The sequence below is a fragment of the Taudactylus pleione genome, unplaced genomic scaffold (assembly GCF_031769625.1).
Source record: "Taudactylus pleione unplaced genomic scaffold, aTauple2 ptg000400l, whole genome shotgun sequence".
NCBI lineage: Eukaryota > Metazoa > Chordata > Amphibia > Anura > Myobatrachidae > Taudactylus > Taudactylus pleione.
Genome location: NW_028284802.1, coordinates 5,069,682 through 5,090,333, shown reverse-complemented (window position 1 = coordinate 5,090,333; position 20,652 = coordinate 5,069,682). Strand labels below are relative to the sequence as shown.

Genomic DNA, 20,652 nt, shown 5'->3' with positions numbered 1-20,652 from the left:
ATTATACGGAGCAGTGAGAGAATTATCAGGACATAGATACTCTGTAGAGTTATATAGAGCACTATAACCATTATCAGGAGATAGATACTCAGTATTGCCATATAATGCAATGTTTAAATTATCAAGATGTAGATATCTTTTATTGTTATATGGAGCAGCATTACTAAGAGGATATAGATACTCTGTATAGGTGTATATATAGAGCAATGCCATCATTATTTGGCTATATAGATACTCTGTACCATTATATAAAGCAGTGTGATCATTATCAGGATAAGCTCTTTATTACGTGTACCTTTACGTGTTAATGCAAATTCTGAATCAGCCAGTCTCGTGGGTGAAACTAAATGCAGACATGACCAAGAGGTTCAGTTGTTGGGGGAAGAAAGGTGATCTAAATGACAAAGATCGTGTTATTAATATTAAGGAACTATTGTGCTATTGTTTTGTTATCCCTGTGTGGACACGTTGTGGGGCAAAATAAAAAATATTAATAATTATAATTTAATATTGTTGATGAAAGACCGGGTGAACGGAGTCTCTCACTAACTACTGGTCTCCTGGGATTTTCATGCACAATAGTCTGTAGTGATTACATAGATTGGAAACTTAAAATTGATAAGGATTGTCAGTCCTGTGTAGATGAACGCCTTGTTACAGAAAGAAGTCTGAGGAAATGCTTAAAGCTAAAAAAGTGAAGGTAGCTTACCTAACCATGTATTACACCAGTGTAATGCAGCAGAGCATCTCTAACCAGAAGCGGTATGATCTACCGCCGGACATGCGTCCGGCGGTTGGAATCCCGACCCCAGCAGGCCGGCAGCAGCGGAAATCCCGATCGTCTAAAGGTAAGTACTAACTAACCTAATTCCCTCCCCTAACCGTCCCTTAGGGGTGCCTAACCTTAACCTTCCCCCCAGTGCCTAAACCTAACCCCCCCTTCCCCGCTGCCTAAACCTAAATCCCCCGGGGGGGTGCCTAACCCTGTCCCCCCCGGGGGTGCCTAACCATAACACACCCTCCCCCTAGCCTAACCCTAACCTCCCGGCGGGGTGCCTAACCCAAAGTCCCCCCCGGGAGCCCTAAACCTAAGCCCCGCCGCAGTTGTCCACGCCCGGCATCACTTCGATCGGGATGCTGGGCGCCGGTCTTCCGGCGTCGGTAAAATGACAGGCGTCTAGATTTAGATGCCTGTCATTTAATCCTCGCCGGGATAAAGCAGTCAGGAAGCCGGCCGCCGGGACCACGTCCGCTGGCTTCCCGACTGTATACCCTCTAACCACACAGCACGTCACACCCTTAAGTGGATAGGAAGCAAGACCGCGCCGGGTTCCACTCCTGTCAGCTAAGAACAGGAAACGGAAGCTACGCTGGGCACAGGGTCACCAGCACTGGGCAGATGCACATCGGGAAAATAATCGCCAGGTCTGACGAATCTCGATATCTGAAGCAACAAGCAGATGCTAGGGTCAGATTTTGGCGTAAGCAACAGAAATCCATCGGTCCATCCTGGCTTGTGTCACTGGCTTGTGGGTTTTGGTGGTAGTATAGTGGTGTGCGGAATGTCGTCTTGGAACATAAGGGGCATTAATACCAATGAAGGATTGTTTAAATACCACAGTATTGGTGCTTCCCATGTGGGCAGTCTGCACATCTAATGGCTACTTCCAGCAGGATAACACCCCATGTCACACGTCATCTCAGCCTGGAACGTGTCTATGAGCTCAGGGTATTCCCATAGTCTCTGCACAGTCACAGATCTCAGTACAGTAGAGCAGCTTTGGGATGTGGTGGGAGATTTGCAGCATGAACGTGCAGCTGACAAATCTGCAGCAAGTGCGTGATGTTATCCTGTCACCATTAGGGGCGCAGAGAGGGGGCGTACTCTTTTCCCGGGGCAGGCTTGCTGGAGGGTATGGTTATCCCCTCCTGCAACAGGCAGCAGCACATCGGGCAGGGAGAGAGAGGACTAACTGCTGCTGATCAGTGGTAGAAGCCTCTCTCCCCAGCGCAGAGGGTCCAGAGGGGCTGCAGCAGTCGGATCCCTCTCTCTACCTGTATGATGTGAAGACGGGGGAGGGACGATCACTTTGATCACCCCCCCTGCCCCATCCCCCTGGATGTGCCCCAGGCACCCCCCTGTGTAGCATAGTTTTTCACATTATTTTGTAGGGAGCATGGCCAGACATGACTGCACGATTTGGTACCTTTCTGAATCAGTCTATAGATATTAGTGTGATTATTAGGATACAGATACTCCGTATCATTGTACAGAGCAGTGTGATCATTGGCAGTACACAGTGCTTAAAGTGGTCCTAGAGAAGTGGTGGAGTCCCCTCGGTGCTTTTTCAATAAAGGGATAGCACGAAACGTAAAAAAATGGGGTGTGGGCTCAAAATAAAGGGGCGTGGTCAGACAATAGTATTCCCAATACAAATTACGCCACACAGTAGCACAATCTTATCCACATTACACCGCACATAGTGCCCCCGATTTACTTTGCACCACATAGTAGAGTCCCTTATTCACACACAGTAGTGCCCCTTATACACAATGCTCACAGTAGTAGTTGTGGTGTCGCTTTATGCAGTGCCCCCATAGTGGTGGTGCCTCTTCATGCAGTGCCCCCCTCTAGTGGTGATGCCTCTTCATGCAGTGCCCCCCTCTAGTGGTGGTGGTGCCTCTTCATGCAGTGCCCCCTCTAGTGGTGGTGGTGCCTCTTCATGCAGTGCCCCCTCTAGTGGTGGTGGTGCCTCTTCATGCAGTGCCCCCCTCTAGTGGTGGTGGTGCCTCTTCATGCAGTGCCCCCCTCTAGTGGTGGTGGTGCCTCTTCATGCAGTGCCCCCCTCTAGTGGTGGTGGTGCCTCTTCATGCAGTGCCCCCCTCTAGTGGTGGTGGTGCCTCTTCATGCAGTGCCCCCCTCTAGTGGTGGTGGTGCCTCTTCATGCAGTGCCCCCCTCTAGTGGTGGTGGTGCCTCTTTATGCAGTGCCCCCCTCTAGTGGTGGTGCCTCTTTATGCAGTGCCCCCCTCTAGTGGTGGTGCCCCTTATGCAGTGCCCCCAGTAGTGGTGGTGCCCCTTATGCAGTGCCCCCAGTAGTGGTGGTGCCTCTTCATGCAGTGCCCCCCTCTAGTGGTAGTGCCTCTTTATGCAGTGCCCCCCTCTAGTGGTGGTGCCTCTTTATGCAGTGCCCCCCTCTAGTGGTGGTGCCCCTTATGCAGTGCCCCCAGTAGTGGTGGTGCCCCTTATGCAGTGCCCCCAGTAGTGGTGGTGCCCCTTATGCAGTGCCCCCAGTAGTGATGGTGCCCCTTATACAGTGCCCCGGTAGTGATGGTGCCCCTTATACAGTGCCCCGGTAGTGGTGGTTCCCCTTATGCAGTGCCCCGGTAGTGGTGGTGCCCCTTATGCAGTGCCCCCAGTAGTGGTGGCCCTTGTACAGTGCCTCCAGTAGTAATGCTCCTTATGCAGTGCCCCCAGTAGTGGTGGTGCCCCTTATGCAGTGCCCCCAGTAGTGGTGGCCCTTGTACAGTGCCTCCAGTAGTAATGCTCCTTATGCAGTGCCCCCAGTAGTAATGCCCCCAACAGGAATGCTCCCAATAGTAATGCCGCTTACAAAAAAAAAAAAAAAAAAACCCCAATATGTATACTTACCTTAAGCCCCGCGGCCGTCTGTCAGGCTACTCCTCAGAACTATGGGAGAGACGTCATGACGTCTCTCCCATAGTGCACACTGCGGGAGCCGGAAGCCAAAGCGCAGGAGTGAACTCCAGCCTTCGGCTGTGGTTGTTGCTAGATCAAAGTTGGAGAAAGGACCTCTGACATCACAACTATGTGACCGCTGCAACAAGGCCGGACCGCTACCAGTGTTACTATATAAGCGGGCATAGAGGGGGAATACAAACCTGTGGCGAGCGAAGCGAGCCACTGTGCCATAAGCCTGGCGAGCCCGCAAGGGGTCACTTTTTTACCCCCGCTCTGAACCTTGCCCCTCCCCCTTTTGCCGTGGATCACTTGGTTGTGAATTCAGAGGCCCTTTACAGCACCTTGTTCTAGACCTAACCCTCCGGCTGCCGCTGGCGAATCGGGGAAGGAGCCAGGTGCCTGCTGGTAACAAAATCTTAGCGGACGCCCGGCAAATGGAGCCTCCCTGTGGCGCCGGGGCTGAGGTCGGCCAGCCGGAGGAGGCGGAACTGGTTCCATCTCCGAATAGAAGTGACGGAATGCAGATCCGCCCCATTCCAGCCCACTTTAATCTATGCAGTATCATTATACAGAGTATTGTAGTCATGCACAGCATATCGATATTCAGTAAATTGGTTTCTGTGTCCTAGTGAGCGCTACACTACCCCATATTACCCGGCTGCACTGTGTAACAATACAGTGTATCATTACAGCACAGTTCATTATCAATGACTCAGAACGTAGACTGAATTTTCAATATAACAAGTTCATTATAAGTCTGTTATTGTTCAGACTATAACAAGGTCATGATCAGTGTACAGACCCATTGCTGTGTATAGCGAGTTCACAGTTAATGTATGTACACTTAGCAGTAATCAGTGCAGCATTAAAATGTCACCTATCTACAAAGGCCTATAAGACAGTGTAATGGCAGCCATGTGGGTGGGTTCTGCGGCTACAGGTTTACGTTATCAAAAGCAGTTTCAATAACTACATGTACACTTGGTGATACAGTACAGGGGCCATATCAGTCTCAGATTTTGGGGAATGTGGCCTCTTTTTCCACCAAAGACCTGGGATTTGGAGCACAGTTCCAAACCGGGTCAGACCCCTTTTCAACCGCGGTGCCGAACCGGGTTATTCCTGGATCGGTGTTGGCACAGTTCACACTGCAGACAGGTGCAGTGCTGACGCTTGGAGATGACATCATCACCTTGTGCCGGAATGAGCCTCTCTCCATGCTGTAAACGGGACCTGGATCGGATAACCCGGGTTACCAGTTTCCAGTGCAGCTCACTTGTGTCCTTATTGTGTAACTTGTAAAACATTGCTAGGTGCCCGGGAAGGATTACCGGGTGACCGGATCCAGGTGGAGCCATTTCCCGGGTTGTTACGTGTTCATGTGTAATAACCAAGAATTTTAAAGTCAGTGGAAAGGGGTATCAGGCAGTCCTGTCCAGGTATTGCCATGAAGCATAATCAGAACTTTATTTATATAGCACTTTTCTCCAACAGGACTCAAGAAGGCAAAACTACAACTAAAAACAATTTAAATAGAGGCCTCCTGAACACAGTGGTGTGAACAGCATCATTGGCTCTGGTTTGTCCTATCTTTAACACACTATTCATGCAGTAAATGTGGGCAGGAGTGAACGAGCTTTCAAGGCCCATCCTCCTATGCATTTGCTGCGAGCCATTGGCCTAGAAGCCTAATTCAGAGACGTACACAAACTCCATGGTTTACGTACATCTCCGATGGTGCGAGATCTGCACATGAGCAGATGCCGCTCTCCCGACGCAGGTTCACTGGTCCCCGGCAGCCACGAAGACAGCGGCCATTTTGAGTAACCTATGGGTTACTACGGTATTTGGACGCAGCTGTGGGATCTGCGATGCCGGCATTAGGCGCCTAGATGCTTCCTGCAGCAGTAACATGATAAAAGCTTTTGCCTGAGCTTCACTGTTACAAAAGCAAACATCTCTGAATGAGGCCTTAACTAGTGTTCCCCCGTGTTTAGGAGTACCTCCTTTTACCGAACTGTTGCGGTCTCTAACAGACCGCCTGTCTGTCTGTATTCAACCCAGGAGCAATAAAATTAATCCTTGACCACATGAAACACGCTCTACACCACACAGGTTTATTTGCTACAATATATATATTACGTGCCTCAGTGACTAGTACAGTTATTTTAGGTGTTCAAAAGAATTAATTTTCAGTATCTAGGAAATTGTCACCGTGACGGGTGATCATTTTTCAGGATCGGAGTCCTCTGTGGATTGGTTTGAAAACTGCTGCCATAAGCAAAGTGTAATGACACAAGGTATATTTAGAACAACGTTCTCAATAAAATATAATTAGGCCAGCGGTCCTGTAAAGAGTCTGGGGACTGCACACATTAGGTCCTGCACACGTGTCAACATATGTTTGGCTGAGGACAATTAGTGGTCATCTTATTATACGTACTAAAGAAGCCATGTTTTAGCCATTTACCCAATGGTGGGTGTTTTGGAAGTTAGAGTAAGAAACTGAAGGGCCGCTTTGAGAATCTGCTGTTCAGTGGAACCCTTTACCATTTTCTCCTAGTAAGTACAGTTTTGAACACAAAAAGGTATCTATGTACTAAGCCTTGGAAAGGGAGAGATAAAGTGGACGGAGATAAGGTGCCACCCGATCAGCTCCTGACATTTTTCAAACACAGCCTGTAAAGTGACAGGTGCTGATTGGTTGGTACTTTATCTCTCACCAAGGCTTAGTACATAGACACAATTCCAGACTGCACAAATTTCAGGGAACGAATTATAGGGAATTGAGGAGTCTTATTTACTAAGCAGTGTTAGGAGACAGAGTGAAAAGTGATAAGAAAGTGATAAGGTGCCAGCCAATCAGCTCGCACCTGTCATCTCACAGGCTGTGTTTGAAAAATTACATTTGGGAGCTGATTGGCTGGCACCTTATCACTGACTTATCACTTTTCACTCTGTCTCCTAACACTGCTTAGTAAATAGACCCCTGAGCCTAATAACTAATGCAATATTTGCATGAATACTAACATAGAGGCCTTAATTAGAAATAGGATTGCAGTAAATAAATGGAGCAAACCATCATGCAATGTGAGGGGTACCATGCATTTTTTATTTTTTAGGACCACTTCGACTCTAATCCTGTCTGCACATTTTAAGTTTGCCCCGTGCAGCAAACGTGATTTTGCCACGATGCAAAAAACAAAACAAATAAAAACAAATTGCATTTGCTATGCATGCCCATTATTGATTTAGGTATTTTGCATCATGAACAGATCTGTATATATGGTCATGTATGAATTGCATTTGCTTTGGTATTGACCCCTATTGACTTTCTCTCAACACCATACTGCTAAAATCAGTGTGCGAGCCCCGTCACGTATATTGCACTGAGCCTCAGGTGGATGCAGAGAAATGGTTCCTGAACCATCTTGCTTTGTCATCAGTCTCCACTTAAGATGGTCTCTCCACACAAACTTATCTAATATTGATCAGTGACTCCATTTATGACCTACTGCATCAATACTGTGTGAACCAGCCCTTAAAATGAGTCTCTTCTAAAAAGGAAGGATCGGTTTTAGTGTACATTGCGTCTGTTCCACCAATGGCAGCCATTTTGTAGGCCGGACCTATAATTCATTAGGAACTAGGGACATCCTTTAAGCTGGGTGTGCACTAAGCAATGTGTGTACTCAGCGATGCGACCGATGACAGCACGGGCAACATGCTCACATATATGGGGCGGCTGGTACACATTACACGATCCAGTGCCCGACCACCTGATAAGTCGGCACCAGCCGCATCCCACTGTATGGGTTCGTCAGTTGCATTGTCAGATCAAGCTGCATGTAGGGGCGACTTGACAATGCGACTGACGGCCTTAAGGGAGCGCGCATGGCCCTACATAGTGGGTACACATTAACCGATTTTGACTATTTATCATCTAATGTGTACCCAATCTAGACATGAGGCTAAAAACTTACAAAGTTTCTGGTTCAGCCCTCAAAATGGCTACCACTATTGTACAGAGGAGGTGGGTACACATTAAGGATTACTAACACACAAATATCCCTAATACCCTATCATTTTGAAAGGAACAGTTTATTTTCCATTGAAAATGTTGGAAAGAATTAGGGTAGAATTTCTCATAGGTGGAAAATACAACTGTAGTAAACTGCTATAAATTTGCAAAGAGTATCCATGAATGGTAATGGAAACCCAAATCAATTTTGTATACAATATGGACATTCAAAATATCTAAAATAGGCATGATTCATCTGTGGAACTATAATTCCCAGCATGGATTTGTTATTCTACAATAGCTGGAGAGCCACACAGCCGAAGGATAGAGAAAATGTGCTTTTGAGATTCATCATGAAATTATTATATAAACAATATATAGATTTAATATCTCACACAAGCATGCAGTAAATAGTGACTATACAGTCAGCTTCTAAAGAGAGTACTAAGGGGTAAAAAAGCCAAGCAATGGTTACTCTTATACAGGGCTAATTTTTTTGGAAAAATAGGTTCAGGAACTGTGGGTGGAGCTACTGGGGGTGGAGTTACAGAAAAACAATTATATATGAATATAAATATATTATATATACATATATATAGTATTACCAAAAGAAGGCCCTTAAAAGGGACTTTAAAATAAAAAACTTATATGGAAAATACATTTTGGCTCAGGAGATTACGTCATAGTCAATGAGAGATTCAGGAGCTGAGGGCCTGATTCAGACCCGCTCGCTAGGCTGCATTCACACGCAGCCTGCCGATGTTTGCATTCTGCGCATGCGTACGCATTGCACTGCGAAAACTAGTCCATGCGATCGGGAAGCGTTCGCTCGCTGCGCACAGCCATCTCGCTAGAATGAGTGACAGGAGAAGCCGTTTGTGGGTGGGGACAGGAGATGGTCGATGGAAACGGCGGGAGCGGTGGTGCGAACGTAGGCGTGCCTGAGCGTCTTAACGCCGTTTCAGAGGCGTGCATAATTAAGACGCAACGTCATAGTACACGTCACATGGCTGAATTACACACTGAATCACTCGCAGTGCTTGCGGTAGGGTAGGGTCAGCCACAAGCGCTGCGTTCGCTTCCGATGGTACTCGATGTTAGCGATGATTGCGTACACATCCTGGAGATAACGTGTATAAGTGGGCATCTTAAGACAGGCTGGTGGGCGTCTGCATACACACCGCGATCGCACGCCAAGATATAGTGGGCGTGCTAATGCCTTGCCGTGCGATTGCAGATTTGCATACTTTCGCTGCGTTCGAACGCATCTAGCGAGCGGGTCTGAATCTAGCCCTGAGTTCCTGCTGAAAAATAGCACTGGGATAACACCTTGGCATTTCGGTCTTGGCTCTATGGGCCATATGCATTAATAATTGCGTTACTGCCCCGATTATTAACACTTTGTACTGCGGCGGATATTTTAATTTTGAATGAAAAATCCCCCTCTATGTACTAAACTGAACTCGCAGGGACAGCTCTCTGCGAGATATTTCCCCGGGATTTTGGTGGAGTCTTTCCCTTTTCGAGACTCCATCGGGGGGAGTCTGACACTGCGCACGGTGTCAGTTGCCAGCGCCGGACGGGGGCTGCAGCAGGACAGGGATCGGAGGATCACTCTCCTGCTTGTGAGCCTCCATAGGCTTACAGTAGTTTACACCATCTGAAGATGGCACAAACTAATGGGGACTCCAAAAAGCTTTGCTTATCAGAGTTTGGTACATAGGGGTCAGATCGTAGTCCCCATTGATAATAATGAGGACTGTGATCTACAGCACTAGTTAGCCTCCTGCAGGAGAGTTTCTGTGAAATCTTCTGCATTAGGATGTTAGTACATAGTAACCATTCATAAAATTATGCAGAAACTGCATATTGCTACATAATTTTATGAACCAAAAAAAACAAAACTTGATAAATAGGCCCCTATGTATTAAATACTGATGTGTTTATTTAAAAGTCTGTATGAAACAGAAAGGAAAAATATATGTGCAGTTTATTATTCTTTAAATGATTGTACAACTTACTGGCTCTGAGTCTCTGTATAGAGAAACTCATTTCCCTGTGATTTATCTGTATTAGCTTAAGTAACTGCAAATACACTTAAACGACAGGTACCAACACAACAGCACCCCTAGTGGCCAAATCATAAAAAAAGGGAATAATCTTGAATTTCATTTTCCAAGAAATTATACTATAGGCCTAATGGCCACTGGCGTCAATTCTGTGCAACTCACTAGCGGTTTTAATACTTATACAATGCATGGAAATGGGTCTGAAACTGCAATCCATTGTAAAACCATATCCAGGGTCGATGTCACGTGCGTTCTGGGGTGATGTAGCAGTATTTATGTTACAAACACTGCCTGCTCCATTCACAGGTACAAGTGACAGTCATTGTAAATCCTAGCTGACCTCCCAAACATTAAACGGTTTACCATGGTGTGAATGGCACAACAAATGAAAGTTGCTCACTGAGGTGTTGCCATATTTTGCGAAAGTCTGTCCCACATCCCAAGTCACTGACTCTGGGCCTGATTCAGAGCCGCTCGTAAGCGGCCGCTCGTTCGCTCTGAGCGATGTTCGCACATCTGCGCATGCGTATGGGTCCTAATGCGCATGCGCCAACCAGTCAGTGCAGTTGGAAATCATGTGTTTGCAAAATAGCGAGTGCCTGCTAATTTGAGTGACAGAATGAGGCGTTTGTGGGTGGTAACAGGGGAAGGTGCTTGAAAACGGGGAGTGGAGATCCGAACGCAGGCGTGCCAAACGGTCAAAACGGGCGTTTTAAGGGTGTGCATGATTAACAAAGCAACGTCATCGACCACGTCACTTGGTTGTCTCTTAGCCTGAACTGTTCGCATGATTGCGGTAGGAAAATCCAACCACAAGCACTGCGAGCAGTTCAGACGCCTTTCGATGTACTTGATTAATCTAATAAATAGCGGAGATGACGTAGGATGCGAACGGCCAGGGGGCGTCTTTACAAAATAGCTAGCGCATGTTTCGTTCGATCGCTCAGACAGAGGCGTCAACAGACCGCAAAGAGCGAGCGCTCTATTAAAATATCCGGCCCCTTTTTCTGAACGAGCGAGCGCAAATAGCGTCCGGCTCTGAATCAGGCCCTCTGATCCATAATCTGCTTGTTAAACAGCTTTTTTTCTTTTAAACACAACTTACCTAGCTATTTTCAAGTAGGATCATCACTATTGCTCCTAATAAAAACTGAGGGCGAAATTCAATTGTTTCGGCCCCCCCACGCGCCAGACAGGAGCTATTCAACTATTGCTCCTGATCTTCTGTCATTTTAGACACGCTAAAGCAATTGAATACCACCCTAAGATTGTAAAAGTGATATGTCAGTAGGAAACACCCATTCATCACAGCCCCCAGGGCATACCTGCTTCATGCACAGATGGGAACATTTAGGAAAACTGGTTCACAAGGAAAAAAAACAAATAAGTAATAATAATAATTTAAAAAAAAAAAAAAAAGTGCAGAAACTCCTTCTAGCCAATCATGGGTTTGCTTTCAAAATGACAGCTAGAAACAGACTTACAATGTGGGGTAACAGCATCTTTACCTGTGCGCCAGGTTGCATAATGTATGCAAACTGTTCCCCCTCCCCCTTCTATACATACACAGTTTTAAAAGGCAGCGCCCCCACCATACATTTCTAGATACTGGATTTGTTCTGTACTTTTTTTTAATGGGAGTTTCCTGGGAATTGTGGATGATGTATGTTCTTTGCAATAATAGAGGTGGGGGGCAATTCACTGCATTTTATAGTGGAGAATATTTTAGCTTATTTATCTACCACACCCTAGTTAGAAACTCTCTCTAAACATTATGTCGTGTAAAGCCACATAACCCAGGAGACACTTTAATATTCTAGTTTTAATTACACAAAATACATTCTGCTGTGAGAGGCAATTCGCTGGTGATTCGTGAGATGTGCCGAAGGATCGACGCAAATTCAAAGGTTTATAGGGGAAATTAATAACTCTGCTCCATGAGGAGTAGAAACCGGAGTTCTGCCTGGCTCAGAACAACATGGTTTTATGGGATTAGCAGCGTTGTCATCAAGAGGCCTTTTATAGGGTAAATTAAATGTCAATAATTATGCAGCCAAATACCTGGAGCATTTTACGTGCTGAAGCAAATGCCTTACGAAGTGTTATGGGTTCAGTGCAATATCCTCATTACATGGACTTAAAGCAATACACAAAGGGCCCATTGTCCTCTGGAGGAACTAGGTACAGCAACTGGCCACTTTAAGGGGTTTATTTACCAGGCAGTACATTTTCAAAACCCCTGATTTTTTTTTCAAATTCTGTTCTTGCAGATTTAAAAGGACAATACAAATTAATGCATATCAAGGCTGATTTTGTATTTAATATTATTGTCTTTTTAAATATGGCAGGTAAAACTGATGAAAATCAGGAGTTTTGAAAACCCACCACTTTGTAAATATACCCCTATAATTCAAATAATAATAATAATAATCTATTATTATTATCATCATCATCATAATTTATTTAGATCTAAATCCAAGTATTCTGAACATGGGGCTTATGTAAAAGAAGATATCAAAGTATAAAACTAGGTATAATATATATATATTTTATTAAAAAAATTTAATTATTATTATTTAGTTATTTATTTAATGTGGACTGAAATTAAAAAAAAATAGTATGCACAAATGTCTAAAATTAGCAGTGTTTATACAAGGTTTAACAAGGCAGAGAGAGATTCTCAGACTTATTTTTTGCACTACAAAGCCAAAAACAAAAAAAAAGTAGTTTTGCTAAGTAGTGTGGCAAATATTCAGACATAAATAATGTACACACACTGCAAGAATGACAAAACCACCACCACCTCTCATAAGGCCAAAGTTAACAAATGCCACAACAAGAGGCCACGTGTGAATTATATAGTTACACGTTTCACTTTTACTGATAAATTATCTGTTAGGTTTTCTAAATTTACATTGTATAGAATTAATGGCATTTTATTTTCATGGGCAAATTGCAGAATTTTTTCCTTTTTTGTTTTTTTAAGCAAATGTTTAAATTAATATCAATAATATGAACTGGGATAGTAAATAAGCATAATAATAGTCTAAGATAAATTATGATACGGAGAATATAATCAGGTCCCATTAATTTAATGAGTAAATATAAAATGATGAACTGTATAGGGCTTAAGCAAAGATACCAGAACACATTGTTCACCTTTAATAAAAATACTAAACTTACAATATTGTATAAGTTGGGGGCTGTGTGCAAGCATGTAACATGCCAGCAGAGAGAGGACTACAGAAGTACAGCCAGGAGGGTACACTTCTTGGAAGGGTTGAAAACTTTTGTTACTTACAGGGGGAGCAGCTGCCTTTGGGGAGCCTAGAGAGATACAATAAGCAGAATAAAAGCCCAATAATACACAGTGCACTGACAAAGCAATGGAGGCTGTATGCATAATAGTGTGTAAATGCCATGACCCCCTCTACGATGGCTGTATTGTGCCATCTAATATCACGATAGTAGAATATTGCAGAGATGAGTTTAGGTTGATTACAGATTGCAATGTTTTCAGAAGCAGATAATGTATAGGCTCCCTATATAGGTGAATGCACAGTACAGGACTGTATGTACACACATAGGCCTCACCCCTTAACCCCCCCCTGCGTGCACTCACTTTGCTTGGGCTTCATCTAGGCTCTGGTCAGTGATAGTCATGATCTGTTGCAATATGTCGCCGATATCCTGCTTCCTGGGCTCCCCATTGTCTGCTGGGGTGTCGTGCATAGGGTGGGGGGTCAGGGATTGGGGCCCCCCATGGATAGGGTGCCCTGGAATTCCCACCCCCCTGGCCTGGAGTAGCCTCCCCTGCTCATCCATCTGGGCAGATGTCCCTGTCTTTATGTCGGGATAGAAATCGATCTCTTCCTGTTGGTCGGGGTATTATACCCCTCTCCGAGTCACTCTTGTCCTTCACACAACTCCTTCTCCCCCCCTCCCCCTTGTCCTTGTCCTGGAAGTCGCTGCTGCCTCCTGCTGCTGCTGCTGGGTGCGAGTCGCTCCTCTTGCTTGTCCTCTGCGAGTGTGAAAGCGGCTGCTCCTCTCCCCCGAACCCCGGAGAGAGCACACAGGGTGCACAACACTTCCGACAGAATAATCGCTCGGACAGCGCTGCGATAACGCAAACGATAGTTATCCAGGAGGGGGGGATCACCCCTCTCTCTTTCTCCCTCTCTCTATTATTTTCCGGATTACCCCCAGATCCGACAACGATGTTCCAGGCTGGGAAAAGAGGAGTGTAAAATGGTGAATAGCTGGGGAGAAGGGGGGAGGAGAGAGGGAGGAGGAGGAGGAGGAGGGAGGAATGTGGCCATGGTGCCTCTCCCCTCACTCAGGGATTCACAGCTCTCTGCTGCCTCCTCACTGTCACATTCCAACAGCGCTCTCTCCAGGAGCCATCTCTCACTCCTACCCCCTGCCCTCTACAGTATAACATATGCATGGTGCTGCTGGTTACATTGTATCTCCAGGAGCCAGCTCTCACTCCTACCCCCTGCCCTCTACAGTATATCATATGCATGGTGCTGCTGGTTACATTGTATCTCCAGGAGCCAGCTCTCACTCCTACCCCCTGCCCTCTACAGTATTTCATATGCATGGTGCTGCTGGTTACATTGTATCTCCAGGAGCCAGCTCTCACTCCTACCCCCTGCCCTCTACAGTATATCATATGCATGGTGCTGCTGGTGACATTGTTTCTCCAGGAGCCAGCTCTCACTCCTACCCCCTGCCCTCTACAGTATATCATATGCATGGTGCTGCTGGTGACATTGTCTCTCCAGGAGCCAGCTCTCACTCCTACCCCCTGCCCTCTACAGTATATCATATGCATGGTGCTGCTGGTGACATTGTCTCTCCAGGAGCCAGCTCTCTCTCCTACCCCCTGCCCTCTACAGTATATCATATGCATGGTGCTGCTGGTTACATTGTATCTCCAGGAGCCAGCTCTCACTCCAGCCCCCTGCCCTCTACAGTATATCATATGCATGGTGCTGCTGGTTACATTGTATCTCCTGGAGCCAGCTCTCACTCCTACCCCCTGCCGTCTACAGTATAACATATGCATGGTGCTGCTGGTTACATTGTCTTTCCAGGAGCCAGCTCTCACTCCTACCCCCTGCCCTCTACAGTATATCACATGCAGGGTGCTGCTGGTTACATTGTCTCTCCAGGAGCCAGCTCTCACTCCTACCCCCTGCCCTCTACAGTATATCACATGCATGGTGCTGCTGGTTACATTGTATCTCCAGGAGCCAGCTCTCACTCCTACCCCCTGCCCTCTACAGTATATCACATGCATGGTGCTGCTGGTTACATTGTATCTCCAGGAGCCAGCTCTCACTCCTACCCCCTGCCCTCTACAGTATATCATATGCAGGGTGCGGCTGGTTACATTGTATCTCCTTGAGCCAGCTCTCACTCCTACCCCCTGCCCTCTACAGTATAACATATGCAGGGTGCGGCTGGTTACATTGTATCTCCAGGAGCCAGCTCTCACTCCTACCCCCTGCCCTCTACAGTATATCATATGCATGGTGCTGCTGGTTACATTGTATCTCCAGGAGCCAACTCTCACTCCTACCGCCTGCCCTCTACAGTATATCATATGCAGGGTGCTGCAGGTTACATTGTATCTCCAGGAGCCAGCTCTCACTCCTACCGCCTGCCCTCTACAGTATATCATATGCAGGGTGCTGCTGGTTACATTGTATCTCCAGGAGCCAGCTCTCACTCCTACCCCCTGCCCTCTACAGTATATCATATGCATGGTGCTGCTGGTTACATTGTCTCTCCAAGAGCCAGCTCTCACTCCTACCCCCTGCCCTCTACAGTATATCATATGCATGGTGCTGCTGGTTACATTGTCTCTCCAAGAGCCAGCTCTCACTCCTACCCCCTGCCCTCTACAGTATATCATATGCATGGTGCTGCTGGTTACATTGTATCTCCAGGAGCCAGCTCTCACTCCTACCCCCTGCCCTCTAGAGTATAACATATACAGGGTGCTGCTGGTTACATTGTCTCTCCAGGAGCCAGCTCTCACTCCAACCGACTGCCCTCTACAGTATATCATATGCATGGTGCTGCTGGTTACATTGTATCTCCAGGAGCCAGCTCTCACTCCTACCCCCTGCCCTCTACAGTATATCATATGCATGGTGCTGCTGGTTACATTGTCTCTCCAGGAGCCAGCTCTCACTCCTACCCCCTACCCTCTACAGTATAACATATGCATGGTGCTGCTGGTTACATTGTATCTCCAGGAGCCAGCTCTCACTCCTACCCCCTGCCCTCTACAGTATAACATATGCATGGTGCTGCTGGTTACATTGTATCTCCAGGAGCCAGCTCTCACTCCTACCCCCTGCCCTCTACAGTGTATCATATGCATGGTGCTGCTGGTTACATTGTCTCTCCGGGAGCCAGCTCTCACTCCTATCCCCTGCCCTCTACAGTGTATCATATGCATTGTGCTGCTGGTTACATTGTCTCTCCGGGAGCCAGCTCTCACTCCTACCCCCTGCCCTCTACAGTGTATCATATGCATGGTGCTGCTGGTTACATTGTCTCTCCAGGAGCCAGCTCTCACTCCTACCCCCTGCCCTCTACAGTGTATCATATGCATGGTGCTGCTGGTTACATTGTCTCTCCGGGAGCCAGCTCTCACTCCTACCCCCTGCCCTCTACAGTGTATCATATGCATGGTGCTGCTGGTTACATTGTCTCTGCGGGAGCCTGCTCTCACTCCTACCCCCTGCCCTCTACAGTGTATCATATGCATGGTGCTGCTGGTTACATTGTATCTCCAGGAGCCAGCTCTCAATCCTACCCCCTGCCCTCTACAGTATATCATATGCATGGTGCTGCTGGTTACATTGTATCTCCAGGAGCCAGCTCTCATTCCTACCCCCTGCCGTCTACAGTATAACATATGCATGGTGCTGCTGGTTACATTGTATCTCCAGGAGTCAGCTCTCACTCTTGCCCCCTGCCCTCTACAGTGTATCATATGCATGGTGCTGCTGGTTACATTGTCTCTGCGGGAGCCAGCTCTCACTCCTACCCCCTGCCTTCTACAGTATATCATACGCATGGTGCTGCTGGTTACATTGTATCTCCAGGAGCCAGCTCTCATTCCTGCCCCCTGCCGTCTACAGTATAACATACGCATGGTGCTGCTGGTTACATTGTATCTCCAGGAGCCAGCTCTCACTCTTGCCCCCTGCCGTCTACAGTATATCATATGCATGGTGCTGCTGGTTACATTGTATCTCCAGGAGCCAGCTCTCACTCTTGCCCCCTGCCCTCTACAGTATATCATATGCATGGTGCTGCTGGTTACATTGTCTCTCCAGGAGCCAGCTCTCACTCATGCCCCCTGCCCTCTACAGTATAACATATGCATGGTGCTGCTGGATACATTGTCTCTCCAGGAGCCAGCTCTCACTACTACCCCCTGCCCTCTACAGTATATCATATGCATGGTGCTGCTGGTTACATTGTATCTCCAGGAGCCAGCTCTCACTCCTACCCCCTGCCCTCTACAGTATATCATATGCATGGTGCTGCTGGTTACATTGTCTCTCCAGGAGCCAGCTCTCACTCCTACCCCCTGCCCTCTACAGTATATCATATGCAGGGTGCTGCTGGTTACATTGTCTCTCCAGGAGCCAGCTCTCACTCCTACCCCCTGCCCTCTACAGTATATCATATGCATGGTGCTGCTGGTTACATTGTCTCTCCAGGAGCCAGCTCTCACTCCTACCCCCTGCCCTCTACAGTATAACATATGCATGGTGCTGCTGGTTACATTGTATCTCCAGGAGCAAGCTCTCACTCCTACCCCCTGCCCTCTACAGTATATCATATGCATGGTGCTGGTGGTTACATTGTCCCTCCAGGAGCCAGCTCTCACTCCTGCCCCCTGCCCTCTACAGTATAACATATGCATGGTGCTGCTGGTTACATTGTATCTCCAGGAGCCAGCTCTCACTCCTACCCCCTGCCCTCTACAGTATATCATATGCATGGTGCTGCTGGTTACATTGTATGTCCAGGAGCCAGCTCTCACTCCTACCCCCTGCCCTCTACAGTATATCATATGCATGGTGCTGCTGGTTACATTGTCTCTCCAGGAGCCAGCTCTCACTCCTACCCCCTGCCCTCTACAGTATATCATATGCATGGTGCTGCTGGTTACATTGTATCTCCAGGAGCCAGCTCTCACTCCTACCCCCTGCCCTCTACAGTATAACATATGCATGGTGCTGCTGGTTACATTGTATCTCCAGGAGCCAGCTCTCACTCCTACCCCCTGCCTTCTACAGTATATCATATGCATGGTGCTGGTGGTTACATTGTCCCTCCAGGAGCCAGCTCTCACTCCTGCCCCCTGCCCTCTACAGTATAACATATGCATGGTGCTGCTGGTTACATTGTATCTCCAGGAGCCAGCTCTCACTCCTACCCCCTGCCCTCTACAGTATATCATATGCATGGTGCTTCTGGTTACATTGTATCTCCAGGAGCCAGCTCTCACTCCTACATTGTAGTCCTACACTCCTGCCTCATTCTCTTACCTGATATTATTATAGTCATACACTCCTGCCTTATTCTCTTACCTGATCAAATTATATTCCTACTCTCCTACCTCATTCTCTTACCTGATTTTATTATATTCCTACACTCCTACCCCATTCTCTTACCTGACATTATTATATTCCTACACTCCTACCTCCTTCTCTTACCTGACTTTATTATAGTCCTACACTCCTACCTCTTTCTCTTACCTGATCCTATTATATTCCTACACTCCTACCTCATTCTCTTACCTGACCTTATTATAGTCCTACACTCCTACCTCATTCTCTTACCTGACCTTTTTATAGTCCAACACTTCTGCCTCATTCTATTACCTGATCCTATTATATTCCTACACTCCTTCCTCCTTCCCTCACCTGATCATGTTATATTCATACACTCCTACCCATTCTCTTACCTGATCATATTATATTCCTACTCTACTGCCTCATTCTCTTACCTGATCCTATTATAGTCCTACACTCCTGCCTCATTCTCTTACCTGATCATATTATAGTCCTAATCTCCTACCTCATTCTCTTACCTGACCTTATTATAGTCCTACACTCCTGCCTCATTCTCTTACCTGATCATATTATAGTCCTACACTCCTAGCCATTCTCTTACCTGATCATATTATATTCCTACTCTCCTGCCTCATTCTCTTACCTGATCCTATTACAGTCCTACACTCCTGCCTCATTCTCTTACCTGATCCTATTATATTCCTACACTCCTGCCTCATTCTATTACCTGATCCTATTATATTCCTACGCTCCTACCTCATTCTCTTACCTGACTTTATTACAGTCCTACACTCCTACCTCATTCTCTTACCTGACTTTATTATATCCCTACACTCCTGCCTCATTCTCTTACCTGATCATGTTATATTCCTACACTATTGTCTTATTCTCTTACCTGATAATATTATTTTCCTACACTCCTGCCTTATTCTCTTACCTGATCATATTATATTCCTACTCTCCTACCTCATTCTCTTACCTGACATTATTATAGTCCTACTTCCCTGCCTCATTCTCTTACCTGATCCTTTTATAGTCCTACACTCCTACCCATTCTCTTACCTGATCATATTATATTCCTACTCTCCTGCCTCATTCTCTTACCTGATCCTATTACAGTCCTACACTCCTGCCTCATTCTCTTACCTGATCCAATTATATTCCTACACTCCTGCCTCATTCTATTACCTGATCCTATTATATTCCTACGCTCCTACCTCATTCTCTTACCTGACTTTATTATAGTCCTACACTCCTACCTCATACTCTTACCTGACTTTATTATATCCCTACACTCCTGCCTCATTCTCTTACCTGATCATGTTATTTTCCTTCACTCCTGCCTTATTCTCTTACCTGATCATATTATATTCCTACTCTCCTACCTCATTCTCTTACCTGACATTATTATATTCCTACTTCCCTGCCTCATTCTCTTACCTGACCTTATTATATCCATAGACTCCTACCTCATTCTCTTACCTGACTTCATTATAGTCCTACACTCCTGCCTCTTTCTCTTACCTGATCATATTATATTCCTACACTCCTGCCTCATTCTCTTTCCTGATCATGTTATATTCCTACACTCCTGCCTTATTCTCTTACCTGATCATATTATATTCCTACTCTCCTACCTCATTCTCTTACCTGACCATATTATATTCCTACACTCCTACCTCATTCTCTTACCTGACCTTACTATAGTCCTACACTCTTACCTCATTCTCTTTCCTGACGTTATTATATTCCTACAATCCTACCTCCTTCTCTTCCCTGACTTTATTATAGTCCTACATTCCTGCCTCATTCTCTTACCTGATCATATTATATTCCTACACTCCTACCTCATTCTCTTACCTGACATTATAGTCCTACACTCATGCCTCATTCTCTTACCTGATCATATTATATTCCTACACTCCTACCTCATTATCTTACCTGACCTTATTATTGTCCTACACTCCTACCTCATTCTCTTACCTGACCTTATTATAGTCCTACACTCCTACCTCATTCTCTTACCAGACCTTTTTATAGTCCTACACTTCCGCCTCATTCTCTTACCTGATCCTATTATATTCCTACACTCCTACCTCCATCTCTTAAATGATCATATTATATTCCTACACTCCTACCCTTTCTCTTACCTGATCATATTATATTCCTACACTCCTACATCATTCTCTTACCTGACCTTATTATAGTCCTACACTCCTGCCTCATTCTCTCACCTGATCATATTATAT

The 20,652-nt window shown here is 46.1% G+C and overlaps 1 protein-coding gene across 3 annotated transcripts in view; it reads right to left on the bottom strand.

Moving 5' to 3' along the window:
* PBX2 (PBX homeobox 2) overlaps positions 1-14,151 on the bottom strand; it is a 33,969-nt gene extending 19,818 nt beyond the window's left edge. Inside the window, exon 1 of one of the 3 annotated variants that reach the window (XM_088446667.1) lies at positions 13,414-14,151. In XM_088446667.1, coding sequence (XP_088302793.1) covers positions 13,414-13,616 — 203 coding nt within the window. In that variant the 5' untranslated portion in view covers positions 13,617-14,151. The remainder of the gene's footprint in view (positions 1-13,413) is intronic. The other 2 variants (XM_088446664.1, XM_088446665.1) reach the window with 2 other exon arrangements.
* Between the last annotated feature and the right edge of the window lie 6,501 nt (positions 14,152-20,652).